Raw genomic sequence first — 26,141 nt, forward strand, 5'->3', positions numbered from 1 at the left:
TTGTGATGAAAAGTAATTTAATGTGCAACAGTTTCGGGGAAACAACTCCCCTTCCTCAGGCAGACAGCAATACAATAAATAAATAATAAGGAACAATTATACAACCTGTATTTACTTATCTGCGCCATCATTTTATTTTAGTTTAGGTAGTTTAGTTTTTAAGTAGTTAGTATTTAGCATTTAGACATCACAGAGCAGATTCAGACTCTTTTGTGCAGGTCTGCATGTTTCCCGATGATGGGGGGGTCTGTGAATGCGCAGACACCCTGTGCTAACGCATTCGGCGAGTATCACACTAGCCAAGACGTTTGCACATGCAGGGGAGGGAGTGGGAGGGGCGGGGACAGCTTTTATGGGCATCCCTATGACAACACTGGGTGTTCCCATGGGAACACAGACGTTGTCTGCTCAGGGGCGGGCAACTGACATCACATGACGTCATTGCCCATCCCGTATTTGGTAATCAGTGGCAGAAATAAAAGTCAGTTCAGATTGAGGGACCATCGAAGGTTTTCTCTCCCCTTTGGCCGCATGCGAGGAGATGTGTTCTCATACACATCCCTTCACATGCTAGCGAGGGGATGCGGGCGGCATATGCAGCCTAGCAAACAGGTCTGAATCAGGCCCCATGAGTAATATTATTTCTTGCCTTCCCTCCTGGAATTGCCGGGAGACTCACGAAAATCGGGTCCCCCTCATGGCCCCCCCGGGAAGGTGGGCAATCCTCCCGCATTGGCCACACAGCCCCCTGCACCACCCCTTCCGTGCTGCACTAAATACCGTTTTCCGTGGCAAAGGGCGGGGCTACAATTATGCAAATTTAAAAATTTTGTCTCATTTTAGCCCCCCCAATCCGCAGACCCGTGAATTGCATTGTTTGCCAGCTTGATGATGTCCGCCTCGCCCCGTCCCCCTGACATACTACTATCGGGTCTCCTCTCCAGGCATCTCCCGGAGAGGAGAAAACAAAATTCGGCAAGTATGGTGTATGTACTGTACTGAACTATTTTCACATTTTCTGTACTATTAAATGTATTTGCCTCTAGACATAAGGGTATTATTATCCTCTTTGATTGTATCTAATATTATCCTCTACCTGGTTTGTATCTATCTTTATTATTTTTTCACACACAGGACCTTATTCAGATCTGATCGCAGTACAAATTTGTTCTCAAAATGGGCAAAACATGTGCACTGCAGGTGGGGCGGATGTAACATGTGCAGAGAGAGTTAAATTGGGGTGGAGTGAGTTGAAACTGAAATCTAAATTGCAGTGTAAAAAAAATGCAGCCAGTATTTACCCTGCACAGAAACAAAATAACCCCCCCAAATGTAACTCTCTCTATACATGTTACATCTGCCCCACCTGCAGTGCACATGGTTTTGCCCATTTTGAGAACAAATTTGTACTGCACTCAGATCTGAATATGGGCCACAGTTTGGATGTTGCATAGCTGCAGCACATCCTGCTGTACATTCACTGTTGGTTTTACAAATGTGCACAGTTACATTGCTGTGTTCCGTGAGCTAAGTGCTTTGATGGACACCGGGATTCGTTCTCTGTAAACCCAATAGGATCGGTAAGGCTCATTTTGCGTTAATGAAATTACAGCCGGATTAGTGTAAGATTAGCCAGGGAGCAGGAAAGCTGTATAGAAGTTTGTTAGCAGTAACACTGCCAGCAGCACGCTTAGCTGCTGCAGCCTGGTACATCCAGCGGGAGGGAGTTTGTGCAGCTCTGTCCAAGCACATGGTGCTGAAATCAGACTAGAGAATCCCTCTATACCAGGCATGTCCAAACTATGACCCTCCAGCTGTTGAGCTGCCTTGTCACAATGCCTTGTCACAGTGTTGCTGAATGCTAAAACTATGGCAAGGCATGCTGGGATGTGTAGTTTCACCACAGTTTGGACATGCCTGCTCTAAACCTACTAAATGGTAACCAGGGCCCAATTCAGATTGGAATGCAGCGAGATGTTTGTACGAAGGGAGCCTGACATGGCTAGCCATTGCAGGCTGCCGGCAGGGTGATTGACAACCTGCGTGTGTTTGGTGGAGTAATGCAGTGTTTTACGGGAGTGTTCCTAAAAAAGTGGGGAATACCATTCCGTGGTGAGTGTTCTTACTGGTTTCTGCCTCATATGAATGGCTGCCATTGCATTTGCAACCCTGCACATTGGCGGGGGAATGCGGTCGGTGCGGTGGCAAGGTGGAGCTTACCTGATCGCTGGGCTGCGAAATCTCGCAGCCCAGCGATCAGGTCTGAATTACCCCCACAGAACAGTGCAGTGTACGCAGAGGCACCACAAGACGGGATAGGGTCACTAGCTCTAAATGCATGAAGGTTGTCATGACTGAAGGTCGACAGGCAGTAAGGTCAACATGGGTTAGGTCGACAAAGTCAGTAAGTCGACACAAGCATTTGGTCGACATGGGGAAGGTCAACAGTCAAAAGGTTGACATGGGATTTTTCACTTTTTCTTTGAGCCAACATGTGCCGACAAGTGGTATTTCATGCCCTGCCATTCACTAGGGCATGGTGGGAGAATAAAATAGTGTGCCAAGCGTAGTGAGCCATGCGAAGGGATGCGGTTCTACGTCTCAGTGTCCATGGCGACGGTGTCGACATTCAGGCCAAAAAAGTGAAACCCCTATGTCGACATTTTAACTGTTGACCTCCCCATGTCGACATAATGCTTGTGTCAACCTAATGACCCTGTGGAGCTAACCCATGTCAACCTTCCTGCATGTCGACCTTCAGTCAAGTGGACCTTCATGCATGTTAACCTAGTGGTGACAACCTAATGCTTGTCGGCCTAGTTCATGTCTATCCTATGAGCCATACACCACAAGGATGCCCTGTCCACAGCAGAAACAAATGCAATGCTAAAGAACATGCCCTAGTTTCATTTTTAGAAGCTTTAGTACACAGGTTCTCAATTTCGGTCCTCAGGAGACCGCACAGTGCCTGTTTTGCAGGTCTCCTCACACCTGTGGATCTTTTAAAATGTGTGTCAGTAATGAGTGCACCTATGCACCTGCCGGGGGACCTGGAAAACGTGAATTGTGTGGGGTCCTGGGGACCGAGTTTGAGAACCCCTGCTTTAGTCAATGTACCCCTTAGTGTGCTGTCCTTTGTTAGGAGGTTAGAATTGGCTAACAGCTGAGGTGCCGATAGAGCTCACACCAGGTCGCTCCCCTGTGTCGGCGGATTACTGAAGAAGTGACATTGTAAAGTGAATAACAGAAGCGCCACTTCCAGGATCTATTCTCAGTGCTCACATGGGACTCACCTGTCACTTCTCTTCAGTGGGGTATACAAACATGGTAGGCTAACATCTATTGCCTTCAGCTTGCATATCCTTTTGCAATGTGGAATTCTATGTATTGTAAGGTCTTATTGGGCCAAACAAGGATAAAATGCTCCTTCAAGTAAAAGTTGCAAGCTCCGAGGTATACTGGGGATCTGGACTTAAGGGTCGACAATGCAGAAAGTAGATCTACATGGACAATAGGTTAACACAAGCAAAACGTCGACATGGTAATTGTCAATACAAGGAAAAGGCCGACATGATTTTTTTTATCATCTTTTGAACTTTTCCGTACTGTACTTTACAATCCACGTGGACCACGTGGAACAGTGAGCAGATCGCAGTGATACAGTAAGTGAGTGAGGCATCATACTGGAGCACGGTGAGATAAGGGAGTCACGCAGGAGTACGCGGTACATGGGGGCCATGTTCTGAAATCTACAAATTGACACCAAAAAAAGTGAAAAACATATGACGAGGTTTTCATGTTTTAACCATATACCTGTCAACATTTTGCTTGTGTTGATCTCTTTCCCATGTCGACCTTATACATGTCAACCTTTTTTGGTTGACCTAATAACTGTAGACCCTATGGTTTATAAGGATGTGGATCAAATGATAGACAGTGTCTAGATCTACAGTCAATAGGTTGACATCAAAAGGTCAAAAAGCAAGCAAAGGGTCGACATGGAAAATGTCGACACATGGAATGGTCAAGGTGAGTTTTTCAAGTTTTTCGTGTCAAGGACCCCCAATTAGTGTAGCTTTGCTCACCATACTTGGGCCAGGCCACACTTCATGTGGAATTTAAAGTATGAAAAAGTCCCCAAAAATTGGAAATTTTTTGAAAAACTCATGTTGACCTTTTCATGCGTTGTCCATTGACATGTCGACCTTTTGATTCTTTTGACCATTTGTCAATATTGACCTAGTGCTTGTCAACCTTTTGGTGTCACCCTATTGCCGCTCATCTCAGACACTTTCGACCTATCATGCGGATCCCTATCCATACCCAATATACTGTGTATGGTGTTCTAGTCAGCTTGGCCGTCAGACTCATAGGGCAAAATGCTATAAAAACCCAGTTTTGGGGTTTTTACTGCATTTTTATATGCAGGAAAGCCCCACCTCTGGGGCTTCGCTGCAGGGGGTTATACCAGTTCTAGATGGCGTTACCGCATAGAAGCCTATGGCCTTCCCTCTGCGCCCCCCATCGCCCCCTCTCACTTATGTCCGCGCAGCCTCCTGCTGTGCTGCCCGGACCAGTGACCCGGAAGAGGTGCAGGGAGGAGGAAGCAGAGCCCCGGCCGAGCAGCAGCAGCCAGGTAAGGGTCCGGGGAGGGAGGGGGACACGCTGCACATCACCGGCCACAAAGGACAGCTCTTAATGCAAGAGCTGACCTTTGCGTTAATAGTCGCATATGTTAGTGCATATGCGATTATTAAGAATGCGAATGCCGGCGATGTGTGGCAGAGGATCCCGCCTATAAAAAGGGCAAGTTGATAAGTTGTCTATAGCAACCAATTAGAATGCTGTTGAAACCTTGGAATGTAACTTGCAGTAGAACTATAATTATATATTGGAGGACAGTCAGTACTGAGCAGTGGCACAAGACCTCGAAGTTTGACATTTACATAGAACAATTGAATTTGCATTTGTGGGGTGGGAATATTGGAATGAGTTGGCAGCACTGGAGACAGCACGGGGGAAGATATGCAGCCAGCCATTCACAGCAAACCGATATGAATTCTCTGATGGGTCAAAGAAACCCAAACAGGTTTTATTTTATCTACTAACAAGCATCAGAACTATAGTAACATATTTCAAATGCGTAAGTGGAGCAACTTATTTTGGCGCCAACACTTATATTCTGCCATCTGGTCTTCATCCTATTTGGTCTCCATCAATTTGACATCAATTTGCTACATGTCATTTAGGCTTGATTTTTGCCATACTGTATTATTCAGTATTTTTAGATAATGGACTTTGAACTGGAGAATGGGACAAGGGGATTTGGGTAATGGACTGAAGGCTAGGGTTAGACTTAATCTGGGTACACACTATGCATTTTTCGTTAACAATATGTACGATGATGATATGATGTACATGAGATCATTCAGTGTTTTAAGTACAAATCGTTTGTTCACATGTTTTTACATAGTGGGGGTTATTCTGGTTCACTTTCAAAGGCAAATTCACTCTCAGATGGACAAAACCATATGCACTGCAGATGGGGCTGATGTAACAGGTGCAGAGAGAGAGAATTAGATTTGGGTGAGTTATTTTGTTTCTGTGCAGGGTAAATACTGACTGCTTTATTTTTACACTGCAATACAGATAGCAGTTTGAACATACCCCACCCAAATGTAACTCTCTCTGCAACTATTACATCAGCCCCACCTGCAGTGCATATGGTTTTGTCCATCTGAGAGTGAATTTGCCTTTGCGAGTGAACCACAATAACCCCCAGTGTGTACGGGTCTTTAGATCTAGAATTGAGGTTAGTGACTGATATAGATGTGTCCACATATATCTATCCTCCATGCACTACAAGATGCATAACACATAATGCATAAGCTCTGTGTGAATCTGTAGAGATGAGAGTCTTTGCGTGCGACTTTCTGCATTTACATGAACCTTAGCAGCTTTTGCTGATTAAAATGATATGCATGTCTGGTATGATATGCATATCTATATCCAGTGTTCAACTACAGCTGTATCTGCATATAAAATGGAATGTTACAGTGTTGTACTTCAGCATTTCACAGCAGCAGCACACAGAATAACAGTATATTTTAATCAGCAGCAGCTGCATGTGCATTCACTCTGTTCAGTGTATAAGATGCATAAAAAAGTAACTTAAAAGATGCCTGGCACCACTGAGTTGCGCAGGGCTGTTTAACATGAAAGGAGGCTAGATGTGCGTGGACACATCTGTATGAAGGTTTCCAAATGCCAAAGACTCAAGTGCCTATTACAGCTCCTCCTCAAATCATACATCCTCAATAGTGTGTGATTGGTCATGGATAATAGTAAGGGAGGTTCCCAATGAGCTAGGAATCTGTGGCAGGAAGAGGCAGTCTATTTTGGTTATTTGCTCAAATGCCTTACAAGTGCCTTACAACAGGGTATAAGCTAATAACCCCTACCTTTATAATGTCTTGTACCACCCAGATTGGCACTTCGTTAGCAATACTCTCATCAAAGACCCTTTTATATTATTTTATGACATACTAATGCCATCTTCACCCTGGGAGCATCGGCTTCTCACGCTTCACAATGTCGACAAGTACAAGGGGAAAATAACTGGTGCACATAGGCACCTGGGTCCAGCCCACACCGATCAACCTGCACCCATATTTATGGTATGTACTTACCTCACCAGAGTCCCACTTTGGCACTGCTGTTGCTGAAAAAAAATCACTGGAGAATGGAACTGTGGCCATTTTCCAGGTGATTCATGCAAGCACAATAAAGATTTGTCTTCAGGAACACAGTGGGCACCATGTTTTTGAAGGCCCAAGCATGTTTCCAGAGATCTTCACATGCATAGAGTCACAGTGCAGCAGAGATGAGGGTTCCACAATAGGAGTCTGCACAAGGGTCCCCTCCTCTCTAAAGCTGCCCCTGGGGACAATAGTTTCTCAAACCTGATGAGTCGACATGCCAGAAGTTTTATGTGCAACAAGGTGACCATCTTGACATGCGCATACGCAGTACAAAAACATCGGTCCCCTTGCGAACGCAGCCCTACTGCAAATGTCCCAGAGAGGCCACACCCCCCCACCACGGCTGCCGTATGAAAACACATCCACCGTGCCTAGAGCAGGAGAGATTTCCCCTAGGCTTGCAAATATAAGTCAGTGAAGACTGCCTTATAATTGCGGGCTCTGGGACGAAGACAGGGTCGATATCTGACGTTATGTGATGGCAGCCACCTGCCGCCGGCACAATGCATTTTCTTGGGAATGCCCCATCGCCGGCAAACCCCCAGCCCCTGTGCGAGCGCCACACCGACTGTGCAGGCTGGCGAGGGCGCCCGCACAGAAGCCCTGCACATGCATATACGCATGCACAGAGGCTTACCATCGGTCCCCCGTGCTCGTATGACCCCCAAAGATCAGATTAAAGAATAATAACAAAATAAAATGCAGATGAGATTTAAGGCTCATTGTTTTAGGTTAAATGTGATGCAATGGGTCCACATTTCACAGCAATAAAGAGCCACTTTGCAGGAACATGCATATTCAGAATCTATTTCAGAATCTTTCTAATCATTTTGAATATTTAACACCCACTGGAGAGAGTGAGAAGGAAGAAAGTTACAGTCTCGCTGTGTGATGTATCTGCAGTTGCCAGGTAGATTAGAACATCTGCCACACTGAACAGCCTGACAGTGGCACATATGCTCTTGGGTTTGTTTGTTTGGGGTCGCATCCGTTATGCTAAGTGTCACACTTAAATTGTCTTTGTAAATTTTTAATAGGGAAACTTCAGTGCAGATAAAACTCATGTCCCTTTGATTCCATTCTAGTGTTTTTCCCCAACTGCTGTTGCATAGGTTTGGCTAGAGAGGCTCAGTGAACCCGTTCCGGAAAATCTATATTTACATTCAGCACTAAAATATCATTAGGAAACCTGGTGAAAATGATTTTACTGATTTATGTAGAAAAAAACATCCACAATTATTATACAAATGTTTGAGAGAAAAAAATGCGTATTATACATTTCTGATGTACAGTACAACCACATTGTTGCTTTTATTTATTTCAACATTATAATACTGTCCAGTTATACCTAGGTGTAACCTAGACATTTAAAAAAAATAAAAAAATAAAAAATTAGTTTTCCCGATCAACTCAGAATTTTTGAAATTTTTACATTTTACACAATAATTTAACAATTTAGGACAAAATTGCTCTGGTCTAGTTATTATGTTTTTTTTTTAATCATGATTTATTTGTAGAACAATGTTCTCTGTTTTATAGATGTTAAATTCACATACTAGGCAACATCTGTCCTAATCCTTTTGAAAATCTCTAGTGCGGGCATGTCCAAACTATGGCCCTCCAGCTGTTGTGAAACTAAAATTCCCATCATGCCTTGCCACAGTTTTGCTATTGGGAAATGCTAAAACTATGGCAAGGCATGCTGGGATGTGTGGTTTCACAACAGCTGGAGGGCCACAGTTTGGACGTGCCTGCTCTTGTGGATTATGGGCCTTATTCTAGTTCACTCTTTCTGACTAAATCCTTCTTAGATGGACAAAACCATGTGCACTGCAGGGGGGCAGATGTAAAATGTGCAGAGAGAATTAGATTTGGGTGAGTTATTTTGTTTCTGTGCAGGGTAAATACTGACTGTTTTATTTTTACACTGCAATATAGATCTCACTTTGAAGTAAAACCCCACCCAAATCTAATTCTCTCGGCACAAGTAACATCTGCCCCCCTGCAGTGCACATGGTTTTGTCCATCTAAGAAGGATTTTGTCAGAAAGAGTGAACTAGAATAAGGGCCTATGTGTGTTATAGCAGGTTGAGAGTGCCTAGGTTGACCCATAAGTAAAAAAGACAGAAAAGGTTGACACCTGAAAAGGTCAATTTGATTTTCTCACTTCTTGTGATGTCAATGTCGACACCTGAACAAGTGAACCCCCATTAAGTGTACCACATCCCCTCATATGGCTCTCTTCAATCACTATGCTTTGGTCTAGGTGCTGAAAAAGTAAAAAAAACTAAAAACAAAGGCCCCAAAAACTCATGTCAACATTTTAATGTGACGACCATAAACATGTTGACCTATTGCTTGTGTCAACCTTTTGACCATGTCGACCATATGTTCTCAACCTATTGGCTGCCAACCTAGACATTGTGGGTGAAATGTAATAGTATGAGAGGTTCAGAAAGTGAGAGATTTGTTGAGAAATCTCCAGGTTTTTTTTTTTAAAGCGGCAATCATTTACACTGCAAAACCACACTGGTTTTTTAGTGTAAATGATTGCCGCCTTGAAAAAATTGGAGACCTTTTTACTTTCTCAATATCTCATCCTAGTAAATCCCCCCCCCCCCCCCCCCCCGGTATGTCATCCATCCGGATACCCGTGGTTTTGTTCCCTGAATAATTTTCTATATTGGCCATTCTACAGTATTTTGAACACCACGAAACATCAATCTTCTACCGTATTATTGATCAAACAAAAATAGCAAATAAAGAGATTTCCACTTTCACTTTTTTTTCGGTACTCTTTACCTAGAAGGGCGCCCACGATTTTGATCGTGGGCATCAAAAAAAATTGCGTCGGTCGCATCGCATGCGACCAAAAAAATCGCATGCGATGCGACCGACGCGATGCCCGCGATTTCCCTTAGGGAACAATGTTAAATGTCCCAATTGACCCGATTTTCCTGATCAATGTCTCAATTGACCCGATTTTCCCATAGGAAACAATGTTAAATGGGCCACAGAGGCCAAATAGGCACCCTGAAGTGTGAAATGGCCCCCACAATTGTTAACGCCACCCCACTATCAACCCACGCTTCGGGTTCACGTTGATCGTGGGGTGGCGTTAACAATTGTGGGGGCCATTTCACACTTCAGGGTGCCTATTTGGCCTCTGTGGCCCATTTAACATTGTTTCCTATGGAAAAATCGGGTCAATTGAGACATTGATCAGGAAAATCGGGTCAATTGGGACATTTAACATTGTTCCCTATGGGAAATCGCGGGCATCGCGTCGGTCGCATCGCATGCGATTTTTTAGTGCATGCGATGCCCCCGATGGCCGCGATGGGCGCCCTTCTAGGTAAAGAGTACCTTTTTTTTCTTCTTTTTTGAATTTGTTGCTGTAATAGAGCAGGAACGATAAAATGTAAGCTCCAATTCGGGAAAGTAATTGGCCAATTGTGAAATGCGGAGTTTCATAGGGGTAAATTTACTAAGATGCGAGATCAATTGAATATTTATTGTTGCCCATAGCAACCAATCAGATTCTATCTATGATCTTCTAGAGTGGGGAAAATAAATAAGAAGTAGAATCTGATTGGTTGCTATGGGCAACATCCCATCTTCAATAGAACTCCCATCTTAGTAAATGTACCCCATAGAATCAGGCAATTTGCAGAACAGTTTAGTTTATCCGTATCCATTATCTACATAGATATATATTTGTCATAGTAAACTAGGGGAAATAAATGTTCTTGTTTTCAGCAGAGCATTGAGAGCTCCTTCATTACTGTGTCCCGATATTCGTATACTGCATAATGGGCCGATTCAGAACTGTTTGCACATGTCCGAATTCGTCCCCATCCCCGATGGTGGGGGGTCTGCGCATGCGCGATAATGCGCATTTGCAAACCCCCTGCAGCAAGCGCCTTGGGAGAACATTTCACTCACCAGGGAACTCACTGTCTGACTGACAAGCAGGGGCGTTCCGGGGTGGGCACCCGGTGTTTTATGGACGTGCTCACAAAAACGGTGGGTGCGCCCATAGAAATGCTAGACGGGCCTGTCGGAAAGGAAGATGTGCCCCTGCCTGCTCGGGGCGAGCAACTGATGTCACATGATATTGGCGCCCGCCCCCAATTCGTCAGGAAGCTTTCAAATGAAAAGTCCTGGCTTACTTTTCTTTATGAACAGAGGAATAATCCTTAGATTGTGAGTACGCGTACACATGGGTTTGCAGCATAACGTGGGGATTCGGGTGGCAGAGGGGGGGCATGCATTCATCGGGGCAGAGAATATACGCAGCCTAGCGAGCAGGGCTGAATTACCCCAATGCGTGTGTGTGTGATTTTAAAGCCGTGCTGTGTGTATGAGGTCTTTCAATAAACATAAACAGAACATACATAAAAAATATAAAACTCAACATTTTACAACAGTGTAGTAAGAACTGTTATATATATATATATACTCCACCTGGTGAGTGCAGCCTGGTGACTTGTTTTTTGGGTGATGAAACTGCTGGCTTAATTACTTCCTGATCTTTTGGGATTTCTTTCTTTAACCCTGAAAATAGAAACAGAAAAAAAAGAAATTGTGGTGAAAAAAAGAAAATACATAATTCAGACGCAGGATAATAAATGGTGGCTGTCTCTTTGGTGTTGTACATTGAATATTAATTGATACAGATATAAGAAATTCATGGCTTTAAACAGTCTGGAGACCAGGGTTAATAAAGCGATGCCTGAGGGGAACTTTTGCAAGTGCCCATTATCACAGCTAAGCCATCAAGAAAAATATATTTTTTTCTTACTACCAGAATATTAGAAGCCAAGACTCGCCTGCAAGGGATCTCGCTCCCTCCTGCCAACCTGACTGTCAGTGAGTGGAATCCTCAGTAGACCTCACACATTACCGTGATTGCTGCAGAGCCCCTTACCAGCACCATCAGAATCCCTGCAGATAGCGCTGGCTTGGGGAAGTGGTTCCTCAGACAGGTTGGGGGGAATATAAAGTGCACTTTGGGTTTTTAGCTGGGCGTTCCCATATGCTAATGGTGCAGCCTACCCCCCGCAAAGATAGGTGCGTGAACCCAGCGAACAGTTTGCACAATGCGCAAAGAGCAAACATTGGCCATGCGACCTGACCTGAATAAGGTCCTAATGTGTAATAGTAATGTGGGGCACATTTGTGTAAACAGGGACTACCATATAGCAATAAAAACAAATGATGGGGTATACTTACTAACCAGCGGGTTGTCAGTGCTACTGATTTTATCAACAACTTTTACCCAAAGATTTGAAATGGAAATAAAAATAAATGTTAAGCATAACTGATGAAGCGATTAGTTTTATTGGTCGGTGGCTTTGACAACCCACTGTTTAATTAAAGTCTCAATTCCATACACAGATAAACACATAAATACTGTATATTACATACAACAGCAGACTCTAAACAAAGCAGGCATCAATCTAATGACGTTATTTACTAAACTTTGGAGAGTAATAAAGTGAGAGGGGTGAAGGGACTCTAAGGGGCAGATGTATTAAGCTTGGTGAAGTAATATAGTAGCCGGTGATAATGCAGCAGCCAATCAACTCCTACTTGTCAAGTTACAGGCTGGGCTTGAAGAATGACAATGAGGAGATGATTGTCTGCTGCGTTATCACCGGACACTTTATCACTTCACCAGGCTTAATACATCTGCCCCTCAGTGATAAAATTTGATTGGTGATTCAGGTTGGTTTGCAAAGCACATTTGGTTTGCTAATGGACAAAACCATGCTGCACTGCAGGTGGGGTAGATGTAACATGTGCAGAGACCATTAGATTTGCATGGGATTTGTACTTCAAACTGATATCTACTGTAAATTGCAGTGGAGAAATAAAGCAGCCAGTATTTACCCTGCAAAGAAAGAAAATAACTCACCCAAATCTAACTCTCTCTGCACATGTTACATCTGCCCCATCTGCAGTGCACATGGTTTTGTCCATCAGCAAATCAAATGTGCGTTGCAAACCAACCTGAATCACCCCCTTGGTGTGAATGCTAAAACTTGCTGCATATTATCAGTGGTGCTCCAGCCAATCAGCTCCTAAATATCATGTGTTCAGCCCCTAACTGCCATGTATTTAAAAAATTACAGTTGGGAGATAATTGGCTGGAGCACCATTTATCATAAGTTTTATCACTCATTGAATATAGGCCCCAAAGTACCAATCAGCCAGCTACTACTGTACAATAACTGTCATTTTTAAACCAAGGTTGCCTACCTTTAGGCTGCTAGATCAAACAGGGGGCGGGGCCGGTGGTCGTGTCAAGTAAGGGTCAGAGCCAGAGGCGTGGCTAATAAGGTGAGATGTGTTTTGGGGGCGTGGTCATTGAGATTGCATCATCGTGTCCATGCCCCCCTTGTGAAATGCAGGTATTACAGGCATTTCATAACTGGGGACAGGGTCATGATGATGCGATTTGCGTCATCAGTTCCCCTTGGTCCCCCGCTGAAGGAGGATTTCAGAACGCCTTTTCCTTTAATTAGGACTTGGACACATGCAGCCACCATAGAAATTGCTTTTACGCTGCCCAGGGTGTAAGTAAGAACTCAGCACCAAAATCTGTGTTCAGACATTACTGTCCGATAATAATGACTGAAATGAGAATGGGAATAACCAACCTTATTGCTAGTCTCATACATACTGAGTTATTCATTCAAGTAGAATGACATCTCTAATTATAGAATTGTTCTGAGCTTGTTAAGTAATTAGCAGCTGCTAATTAATGTAATATATTTTATCAACAACAAGACTGATATAGTAGTCCATGTTATAAATAAACGTGTAAATCAGTTGAAGACTGAAAGACTCAGGGTTTGTCCCTTAGTAATACAATTCATGGATAAAGATTTCCTTGTGCTCTAATCTTGGCTTTAACCAGCGAGTATGGATAATAGCAGGGGTGGCCAAACCTGTTCTCAAGGTCTACCAACGGTGCATGTTTTCCAAGCAACCTGTGGATCTATAGTAGGAATGAATGCAGCAGGTTTAAAAATGTGACAGTTAGTAATGACTACAGCTGTGCAGCAGCAGCTAGGTGATCTGGAAAACGTGGACCGTTGGTAGATCTCGAGGACCGGTTTGGCCACCCCTGGATCATAGGGTCGAAAGTCAAGAGGTGAACCACTCTTGGTTGAGGTGCCATAAATCCACATATGAAAATGGTTGATATACCTTAGTTTGACATAGTCAAAAGGCCGACAAAAGCAATAGGTTGACATGGAAAAGATCATCATGAAAAAAGTCAACATGTGTTTTTTAAAGTGATCTTTCTAGAAAAATATAAAACACGTCTTTACTGAGATTATATTGTCACAATTTATAATGAAACTTCTTCAATGTCATATATCACCTGGATAATGCAACCTTTATTTTAATGATTGAGGATGTTTCAACTTGTATTGTGTATTTTGTGTCTAATGTGTGAATTTTCAATAAAACACATATTGAAAAAAAATAAAAAAAATTCCAAGTGGATAGTTTTGGTATCTCTGTCAACATAGGTCAACCTGGACACTGTATAAGTGTATTGCTTTGCTCGCCATGCTCGGGCGCGGTGCCTCACTACGCTCAGTGCCTCACTACACTCGGTACACTATTATAAGCTAACTCTATGTCCACATGGATGTTAAAGTATAAAAAAAGTATAAAAAAAAAACACTTTAAAAAAAAAAGGTGAAAATCTCTCAGTTCGCCTTTTTCATGTCGACAGTTTGCTTGAGTCCTCCGTTTGACCAGGTCAAGCTAAGGTATGTCATGTGGACCTATGGCCTGCCGACCTTATTGCTATCGATTTGCAACCTTATCCATTTACCAGCTAGACATCTTATTGGGGATACTGGCACTTAAATATCATATCTCATTGCATTACAAAACCTACGCAATGCAATGAGATGTGATATTGTATACAATATTGTATACAATAATATCACTTTCAGACCTATACATGTTCTACACTCACCTAATTACACTTCAGGCTGTATTTCATTTAAATTTAGGGAATGTTTGTTCCACAATATTACAATATTGTATTGCAATTATTTGTCACATTGGCCAACCCTGACCCTGTCACGGCCTTCCCTTCTGGCCAATCTCGGCAACAATCTGAGAATTTTGCATAATAATACATATTTTGTAAATAAACTAAGCATTTATCATGGATTGAGGTCTCATAGGCTTTAAGAGACAGAACCTCCCATAAGCACATCAATTAACGGTCACTTTGCAGACAAGAATTTGTTTATACAGTATACAGGAAAATAGGTTGCAAGAGAACATTCGGTCACAATTATATTATAAACAATATTCCATAGCTGCCTACCCTCCTGTATTCTGCAGGAGACTCCCTGAAATAGCAGCAATCTCCCTCTCTCCCTAATTAGTGTAGCAATCTCCCTCATCTCACCTAGCCCACATTACACTGTTACATTTTTTAAGAAAAAGGAATGAGAGATACATGTACATTGACTCATCAGTACCATTTCCCAGCACTTTACCAAGTAAAGTAGCTCTTACTAACTGCTCTGGGGCTCATCTACCTTTGGATATAAGTCATTATAAAAGATTCCTCTCAGATGTAGCAGTACACACCCACGCTTCTAGGTGCCACGTTCACAAGCTCTTTTCACAATCTCTCCATATATGGAACTAGACACGCCCTTTGGGTGGAGCATGAGACGCCCCCTATATGAGGCACTGTGCAAAATTCTACTACCAACTATAATCTCCCTGGAACTAGTTTTCAAAAGTAGGCAAGTATGCAATAGGCTTTAATACAAAGCACTATCTTAAAAGAAGGGGCCGATGTATATGGGCTCCATCGGGAGTTACTACACCCCTGGATAGGATTATCACTCTGAGGCTCAGGCCATTATCTAATCTGCAGGGTTTATCTAATGTTGGGGCAGTATGACTGATATGAGGCACAGTCCATTGGCTGTGAGGAAGCAGTGGTCTATCTGCTCTGCTCCGGTGAGACATTTGAATGAAATAGACAATATTATACAAACGAGAGTTCTTGTTACCTTACTTATTGAACCTCCTTCATATATACTCTATAACAAACAGTACTATAATAGGCATTCACTTATTCTAAAATTGATTTTGTAACTTTTACAAAATTGTTATATTTCTTTTATAGCGAGTTGTTGAATATTTATGGGGTTGAACACTTTAGATTTTAGGAGAACATCACTAACACCAGTTACTACTAATTAGCGGTGGCACCAGAGTTGGGGCTGCAGCATACAGTAGTTCAAAATTCAAAAAGGGGAACCACACCCACTGCCAGTGATTCTGTTAGGAACGGCAGTTGGTGGCAGTTTGAGAGGTTCCCCTATTTGAATTTTAAACTGCAGCCCTCTCTCTGGATCCACCGCTGCTATTCATTTATATACAGTAAGTCAGTACTATTGCAGACCGTGGGGGCTCCATCTCTGTTCGCTCAGCAGTTACAAGGGTCTTCAGAAAGAAAAGTCATCCATTTTAATACATTTGGTACTTATGTATTATCTGGGCTCCCATGTTAAATGCACCCCATTTTTTCATACCCCTACTATCCAACTACGCTTGGAGTTGATTTTATATAGTGTGGCGAGCGCAGCGAGCCACCGTGCCCGAAGCGTGGCGAGCGCAGCGAGCCCCGCGAGGGGACACGGTCTCATAAGAAGAACGGGAGCCCAGATATTACATAAGTACCATACATTTTAACAGCAAATATCAAATTTCCAATAATCACTTGATTGAGCCAAGCTCCATTCTTTGCCTCGCATTTCTGTAGCATTCTCCACACCCGATATATAATGAAGATCTCTTCTAAATCATTCAGTATCTTTTAAACAAATCAAAAGAATTTATAAATGTAACAAACTATGATCGTACTGCCCCATAATTATACCTACCCTGCAGTGACTGCTGCTAACATATTCTTTCAGATCCTATCTATTACGTAGTCTCATATAAAAATAGTGTGTGTCCTTTGGGGGTGGTAGTGGATCGGTACTATAGCTTACAACGCTCACAAACAGCTCCAAGCCTTCTCCATTAAAGAGATGAAAAATGCTATTGTATATACTGTGGATGCTTAGACAATGTACAGTAAATTTACGGAGATGGAAGTTATTTTAAAAATGGGATGTTGCCCGTTACCCATTGCTATGGGCAAAATCCCATCTTCACTAGTACTACCATTTTAGTAAATTTACCCCTACAATCCAGTATTTGTAGGGAGATGTTTGGCTCAATAAAGAGGTCCGAATTCTTAGCCATATGCAAAAGTGCACGGAACAGTGTCACCTATCTTTGTCTTTATGCACATGCCGCTACAAAGTCCTTCCCTTGTATACAAAAGACGCAGTTCTTGTTTGGCATGGGGCTAGATAAATTAGACGTGCGCCTCTGGCATAATGCTGTGATTCGCAGATGTATGGGAGGGGCAGAGACAAAATAAACCCAGCAAATAATAGCATTATGGGGGCATGGGGTATCAATTGTGGTTAGTCAAGGTGGGGTTGTCCATGATTTTTCCATAATATTTCTGATATCGTGTAATGTGTGTGTCAGGGGATTTCAGAAGTCTTTGTGCATGCACTGTTGGAGACAGTCCCTAAACTATCTAAACATCTTCATTACATGCAAATTGCATGTGACTCTGCCCCCCCCCCCCCCCCGAGTTGGCCTTGGTATGCCCCAAATAACTGGCTTAGTGCAGATACATTAGATTCTCTGTCAAATACAGTGCAGTAGATTCATTGTGAACACAGAAAACATAAAAACGTTGATGTATTCGGAGAGCAGTAGTGTCAAGACCTCCTTCAGATTAAACAATGGAAATCAAGATATCATTAGAAAAGACATCAATCTTCAGCTCTCTATTTCCCATACTGATGCCCTTCAGCCCATCAGTTCTTCTACAGCACAGTCCACACTAGTGTCTAGGACTAGGCTGAACAATAAAGGAGACAGTGGGTAGCCTTGGCAGGTATGTAAAGTGAAGTCATTCCAGTCCTGTGACCAAATAAGCCATTTATCAATATGGAGGTGAAGGGAGCGCTATTTAGGAATTCAAACATATAAAAGGTACCAAAACAGAGGATTTAATAAAGAAAATTCCAAGAAATAGAGAACTTCTTTTGTATTGAACAGTAACTTTACACTATTCTTTCTTTGGTTCCAGCAGTCATGCTTTTCTTCCCTTGGCAATGGCTCACACAGGTGAGGGGGGGGGGGGGTGTCTGAGTACCCAACCCCATCACCGTTCCAGCGACAGGCCATGTTTTTTTTTGAGTTGGAGACTTTGACATCTGTGTCTCCATCTCTAAAGTTGGCAGAACTATGCTTAACCGAGCTATCTGTGCTTCCAAATGAAATGGTTGAGAGGAGCTGTGGGAGCAGAGGGCAGTTGGCTGCACTGCACTGCACTCCCGACTGTCCACTGTCCACATGGTGCTGGCTTCTGCACTGTGACATACTCCTAGTCCACTTACAGCTACGATTTCTCCATGTACCAATTCTCTGCTAGACAGGACTTCCACGGGCAAGTTCTCTGGCTCAATGGTAGCTGCACAGATCGGGAGGCCCTTACATTAGAGTGACCAACATCAAGCTGCCTGCTCCTCCTGTTGCTGAGTAATTTTTTCAAGCCACTCGCAAGATTTGCACAGCAATTTGCAGTCTTGCACGAGGTGGGATTTCACTCTGGCTGGGCAGCAATTACCGGATCTCCTGGGTCTGCAAATTAGCAGCTCAGCAATCAGGACTGAATAACCCTCATAACCCAGTTATTTGGAATACACGGTGAATGCTTACTGCATCCTTTGTACAGGCATTGCTGATTTTGAAAAAAATGTATATGGACCCTCAGGAGCAACAGGGTGACGTCATAAATGCCCCTATTATAACCTATTGAATGGTTAAGTCAGCTGTAAAATGTACATTGATCATTTCTGAGCTCCAAGGTGTTTTGGTCTATAAATGATTTATTTAGTTATGTTTTTTTGATCTTCTAATCAACACTGTACTGTTGTTATTTTGTCATCATAGCCGAGTGCCGCACCTCACACCTTTTGCTACAATTGCTTCACTAAGCTGTGAAGCTGTGAAGGCACCGGCGAAGGTAACCTACTCAGCGTGGAGTGCCGGTCCTACAAACTACTCTCTCTCTCTCTCTCTCTCTCTCTCTCTCTCTCTCTCTCTCTCTCTCTCTCTCTCTCTCTCTCTCTCTATATATATATACGGTATAAAAATAAAACGTATAGATTTGCAATAAGTACTATACTACTGTACAGTGTGTTCCAACCTGTAAGAAGGACATAGACAAACTAGACAGTTAAATATCTTCAGCAACCATAAAAATACATCTAGGCTTGAAAGGTTCCGTAGATTTGAGCTTGAGTTGCAATTTTTAAAACCAACCAGGAAGAACAAATGTTACCTTTTCTCATCCAGATAGAATCACTCCAAGCTGACTGTATACATAGTATAGAACAGTCATTTCCTGCAGACTGCAGAGTTTGTTCAACAATAAAATAATCTTTGCTCACCCAGCTGAACTAAGCTGTGAGGTTTCCTCTGCATTAAAAAAAACTACTCGCACTTCAATCCCAAATTAATTTTGAATTATAAAGAAGTTTCTGCTGGTGTTGGACAGTAGGCTCTGGAACGCTATCAAACAACCAATTGTATGAAATCTAAGGAATAAGGGAAAATTCAGGTGCGCTGATGGACTAAAATGTAACATAACGTAGAGTTGTCAGTTTTCCCGTAGAGCTCAAATATATTAGATTATAAAATGTATTAAATATATAATGATATTACATACAGTGTAATTATGTTTTTCTATTATATATAAATATGTATAAAATGATGGATAAGCTACAGATGGAGCACCTCATATTAGAGCGAGTCCTGGAGATTCAATCAGCAATTGCCAGGACCCACCATCTTACAGTAGGGTGCGTGGGTGTACGAGACGCTCGCGCACCCCGTTCTGTCGAAGCCCACCGCTGCCTCCCCCCGTCTGGGCCCGCAGGCCCTCCCCCACACACCGCCAACCCTGCCTGGGCGACAGTGTCCGGGAGGCCCGGGCGGCGGTGAGGAGGTCGGGTGCCAGGCGGAGGTGAGGAGGTCGGGTGCCGGGCGGAGGTGAGGAGGTCGGGTGCTGGGCGGTGGTGTGGCTGGTAGACGTGGATCGGCAGGCACGCTGCACAGCGTGACCTCTGCTATCAGGTCACACTGTGCACAGCAGTGCGCCACGATCAGAAGCAGCTGTGCAGCGTCTGGGGTGGTCTCTTAGCGCTGCTTGGCATTAGATTTGCACATTCTCTGGGCAATTCCGGGAAATCCCGCCGGTCGCATTTATTATGGCCCAATGGTTCCAGGAACTTATACTGGACTTAAGGCCCCTACACACAGAGTGATTTGGGGTAATTTTTGGAGCAATCTGAATAGATCGCTTAGAAAATACCCCAAACCGCTCCGTGTGTAGGGGCCACAACGATAGCAATCCGCGGCCACTTGCGGCGTCATCGGCCATCTAGATTTATACTGTATGCAGTACAAATCTAGTTAGATTGCTAGAGTTCTCATCGGAGAACACTGGCCCTGTTAGATCGCTGAGTCTACATCGCTGACACACCACTAGTCATCGCTGCATGCTGAGTGATCCTGCTGAGCAATCCGAGCGATATAACATCGCTCAGATCGCTGTCACACGTTGCTAAGTGTGTAGGCTCCATAAGTTCCCAGGCTATAATTGGAAAGCCCCACAGTACTAGTCTGTTTTTACCAATGCAATGAATTATCGTTGCCAATTGGATACAAAATGAAAAGTAATTAAAAAGGAGCCACTGCCAATGTATCAGCATATAGAAAACAGATGCAATAGAGTACATTGAAGAAATCATTTCCCAATTGCTCAATTTAAAGAATACAGTTATCTAAATTGTCTGGCAGATTATTTACCGTACTATTCAAGGTCAGAGCCTTGAAAGTTTCTATTGATTCCCAATAATACCTTTAATGACTTTTGTTTGCAAACATACTGTACTGTCTGACGAAGGTGGTGAAAAGAAATCGTTGTAATTAAGATTATTAATGATAGTCTGTCGGGAATATACATTACTGTACCTTTGTTTCAATGTAAATGACACAATGATTTTTCTAGGACACAATATCAGTTCGCAAAGCCCCCTGTACTAAAGTCTTTCTACTGTATATCATATATGTGCAGAATCCCTCTACCACTGATTACATGAAAAAGAGGGATACTGACTTTGGTCAACCTGAAGGTGTGATCACAAAAAATTTGGCTGGATCAGGGACATAATGGACTGATTTGGGAATTTATAAGTTTATCCCATTTATTGTCCTTCGTAACGTTGGGGAGTAGGTGTTTGCCAATAGCTATTATAATAATAATAGTAGTAGTAGTAATTGTATTTTGTTGTTGTAGTTTGTATTTGTTATTATTTTTTATGTCATGCCACCATTATATACAGTGTTGTGTTTATTTTGTCAGGCTACAATTCACCTAGGAGTTGTACGGAATGTTTTTGAGTGTGAGAGGAAACCAAAGCCCTCTCAGACACCCATGCAAACACGGACACGCAGAGTACATACAATCCATACATGCCAACTCCCTGAAATAATGTCTTGCTGACTAACTGAAGAATCTAGCAATCTCCATGAAAATTGGCTGGGTGTGCCCAGCCCAGTAACATCACCAACGCTCTCCCTCCTAGCCCACATTATCCTGTTACATTTTTGGGGAGAAATGGAATGAGAGACAGATACATTTACATCATCAGAGTCATCAGCACCATTTCCCAGCACTTTACCAAGTATAGTAGCTCTTACTAACTGCTTTGGGGCTCATCTACATTTGGGTATAAGTCATTATAAAAGATTCCTATCAGATGTCGCAGTACACACCCACGCGTCTAGGTGCCACGTTCACAATCTCTTTTCACAATCTCTCCATATATAGTTTTTGTGTCCTGTAAGAGGTGGTCATGATTAAGACCACGTTCTGTGGCCGAAACGTCGACCTGACTGTTTGTCTGTGGTGAAAATCTTTAGTATGGAATAAAAATCCTGCTGGAATTACAAAAAATAAAAAAAATTACAAAAAATAACCAAGGCCCCGGAACCGGACTCTTCTGCCCTGGAGCCCCGGAGCCCGGACCCAGGATCCAGGGACCGACCTACGGGCTCAAGGTAGGTAAGTATCAGTGTGTGTGTGTTTTGTGTGTATTAAACTTTTATTTTTCAGGGTGTCAGTGTGTTTTATTTAACTATTTTTTGTACTGTAGAACTACAAGTGCCAGCGGGCCCTTTAATGCCCCGCATGCTGGGACTTGTGGTTCTCCAAGTCCCAGCATGCGGGGTAGGCTTGCTGGGACTCATAGTTCTACAGTAGAAAACAATAGTTTATATTCTTTTTTTTTACACTTTACATCAGCCCGATGCCCACCGCCCAGGACAGCCCCGGACTTTCAGCATGGGCTGGTAAGTCCTGGAGGGGGGGGTCCCCTTCTTTGGGGGGGTCCCCTCTTCCCCAGGACCCCTGCCCATGCTGACCAGCCAGGGGGTTAATGCTTTGGCTGCGGGACCTTATATAATAAGTGTCCCCCGGCTGTGGCATTACCCTGCTGGCTGGTTGGGTCTGGTGCTGGTTCTTAAAATACGGGGGACCCCTAGTCATTTTGTCCCCCGTATTTTGGGAACCAGTGCCGGACCTTGAGCCTGGTGCTGGTTTCATTAAATCAAGGGGACCCCTATTTGTCGGGGACCCTGATTTTATGTCACCAGCACTGGCTCAATGAGCCCGAGGCTGGTTATGCTCGGGCGGGGGACCCTGCGCTGGTTTTTTTTTATTTTAATTTGCGCTTTCCTGCAAACGTGCGATTTTCAGACATGAAAATCGCACATTTTCAGGACTAAAGACACCACACCACCTCGCACCTATTCGCACTATTTGGCCCGTTTTTCGCATCTCATTAAATATGCGAAAAACTGCCCAATCTTGCGATTTTAAAAAGGGCGAAGTGGTGCGATAAAAAAAATGCGCATTTATCTCATCCCATAGAACAGTGATTTTCAACCTTTTTACCTTGCGGCACACTAAATAAGACTTTAAAATTGCCAAGGCACACCATGAGATCCCCACAGGGCAAAACACATTGGCCACCACAGGAGAAAAACAAACCTATTGGCCCCCACATTAAAAACAATCACACTGGTCCCCACAGGTAACAAAAATAAAATACATTGGCCCTTTACATGAAAAGAAGAGACCAGTAAATAACATTTAAACTGGTGGTGGCTGTAAATGGGTTTGGGCATCTCTAGATCTGGGGGCACACTTGAGAACAGCTCAAGGCACACTAGTGTGCCACGGCACACTGGTTGAAAAACACTGCCATAGAATGTCACCCCATGTCTCATTACATATGGGTGTTGTATTTGCCACTGTTTCAAGGAGCCTTTTTATTCCTACACCATCTTGGCATGTATTAAGAGGGGAATGGAAACTAGGGACTCAAGGGCAATTATGCCACTGTATAAAGCATTGGTGAGACCTCACCTCGAATACGGAGTGCAGTTCTGGGCCCCGCACTATAAAAAGGACATCATAGAATTAGAAAAAATCCAAAGGCGAGCAACAAAGCTTATTAGGGGAATGGAGAATTTAAGCTACGAGGAGAGATTAAGCAATTTGGGACTATTTACATTGGAAAAGAGACGTTTAAGGGGGACATGCTCAACATGTACAAGTATATCAAGGGCCAATATAAGGAACTGTCACACACCCTCTTTTTTACTAGAAAGGAATCTAGGACGCGAGGGCATGAGTATAGATTAGAAGAAAAAAGATTTCATTCAGCTAGTAGAATTTCTTTACGGTCAGAACAATCAAACTCTGGAACTCTCTTCCCGGAGAGGTGGTAACGGCTGGCTCAATAAATGCGTTCAAGGCAAAGTTGGACAAACATTTACTGGATAAAAACATCCATGGGTACAAATAAGAAATATATTCTGTCTGTAAAATATCAGAACCTACCAAATCAGCAATGGATACCAAATCAGTAATGGATAATCTATACTAGGTTGAACTAGATGGACGCAAGTCTTTTTTCAGCCTTACCTACTATGTAACTATGTATTTTATCCACTTCCTACCCATGGACTGATCCGAACCAGCCCTGTTTACTTGGACCTTCCACAGTACACAGCACAAGAGTCTGCAGACCAAGCACAAGCACCGTCTGCTATTCTCCATCGGTGGACTGGACCTTGCTTTGGACCAGCTTCAAACACCTGCCCAGGAGGTAAACAAAAGCGCGGGACTGCACATCTCAAGGTGGACGGTAACTCAATTTATTTCCATTATTGTTGGATTTTAGGGCATACTAGGAATGGACGGGTGCCGGACGGGGTTGGGATCCCGACAGTTGGGATCCCGACAGGCATTCACCCGACGTCAGGATCCCGACCGTCAAAACACCGACAGCCGGGTTCCCGATGGCCACCCGCTATTTTCCCTCCCCTTTACCAAAAGTGATTTTCGTATTGTTGTCTATGCATTTAATATCTAAACACGTGTATATTATTCATTTGTCTATGTGAAAATTATATTTAGGGTAAATAAACAGTTTTTATCTGTAAAATCAGTCCAATTGGTACATAGCATATTATCAAATTATATTAAGTGCTGATATATCCCCCTTTTTTTCTATATCATTCCGCTTACTGTATGCTTTCCTCAATTTGCTGTACAAGCAAAACACACAAGGTGCTTTAATACCTATTCTCATAGCATGAAGGGGTGAACTGGACTATCTGAATTGTTATTATGAAATGATCAATGATTTCATTCTCCATATCAAATACAGCATGTCTCAGTGATCTTTCTATAGATACTACTGTCTACCAACAGGGAATAGCCTGAAGACTGATCTCCCCAGTACAAGCATTGATTGTAATTCACTGTTACAGCTGACTTGTGCTCACCCACTGCATATTCACAGATCGTTTCCCAGTTGTTCATTTCAGAGAGCGGTGACGACCAGGAAAAAATATTAATAGAACTTATACCCCTTTTCCATCTGCAAACCGGGTCGCACCCGGGATTTTGTACCCGGCTACAACCTGGGTGCGACCCGGCTTGCAAACCCATTCACACTAGAGTCCCCACCCGGCATAATGCCAGGCGGGTGACATCATCGGGAGGTGGGGCCGGGGAGGCGCTGGGAGATGAGAGCATCTCCCAGCGCCGGCTTTTGCACTGCAGTGAACGGGACCCGGGTCGCATCGACCCTGGTTACCTGTTTACACTACACAGTGACCCAGGTTGAACCCGTGTTCAACCCTGGTCGCTAGCTGGGTAGAAATGCCTAAAATCACGGGTTTTGTGCGCTCCCGTGCAAAATCCCGGGATATTTAGGCGAGTGGAAAAGGGGTATTAGTGATGTATGCATTATAAATGTACTAAAGGGAGATATCCTGTTAAGTGTCTATGTTACTGTATGTGAATTATGTTGTAAATCCTGCTCAGAGCCTGAATGCTGAATATACAACATATACACTAACAATAATGTATGACAAGATCAGCAACATCGTACACAGAACATAATTCAGGTGGACAACGAGTGTCCATATGATAAGCCGAGGTATCGCATGCCTTTCCCGGGCTTCCCGCTGGCTAGGATTGCATAGGATATATTGTTTGAGTTTCTTCTCTATATTTTTCTGCCCGATGGGTTGTATTAGTGTGCTTACCTTTTTATAATGAGGCTGCAGCTGTGTTCAGTGTTAACCAATCACATTTATCAAAATAAGCCCCAGTGTCTCCCTACATATATGAAAGTTTTTAAATTTGCCTAAATATGTCAAATAGGAATGACATTTTAATACTTATGATTTATGGCCAACCATGTGGGCAGCTGGTGTCTGTCTGGGGATCATCAAGGAAAGAAGGCCCGACGGGCCGAACTGGCCACCAAGAGAGACTGGGCTGGCCAGGGAGCTCAGCCACTTGGCACTCTGTTCAGCCGCCTGCCTCTCTTAGACAGGGATGGCAAGGTGTAATCAATAGTTCTAACTATGAAGGTACTTCATAGTTCCATCTGTATATGCTACATTATCAACTAATTGTTCCACAATGTCTCTATCATAATTGGTATAATTTAGTACAACAATTGAGTCGAATGACAATTTGACTTTTATTTTTTAAAGTCCATAGCGTCTTTTTGCTTTTATGTCAAATTGCCGTAAGGATAATGGTAACTGACATCATCCATAATTAACTTCTCAGAAAGCCTGAGGAAAGTTTCCACA

The 26,141-nt window shown here is 43.2% G+C and overlaps 1 protein-coding gene across 3 annotated transcripts in view; it reads right to left on the minus strand.

Moving 5' to 3' along the window:
• The window catches only part of MTUS2 (microtubule associated scaffold protein 2), a 443,851-nt gene that overhangs the window by 104,305 nt on the left and 313,405 nt on the right, over positions 1-26,141 (minus strand). For all 3 annotated transcript variants that reach the window (XM_083169852.1, XM_083169851.1, XM_083169853.1), the window contains exon 6: positions 11,229-11,318. In XM_083169852.1, the coding sequence (XP_083025978.1) occupies positions 11,229-11,318 (90 nt within the window). The remainder of the gene's footprint in view (positions 1-11,228; positions 11,319-26,141) is intronic.

The sequence above is a fragment of the Crinia signifera genome, chromosome 2 (assembly GCF_055691185.1).
Source record: "Crinia signifera chromosome 2, ASM5569118v1, whole genome shotgun sequence".
Lineage (NCBI taxonomy): Eukaryota > Metazoa > Chordata > Amphibia > Anura > Myobatrachidae > Crinia > Crinia signifera.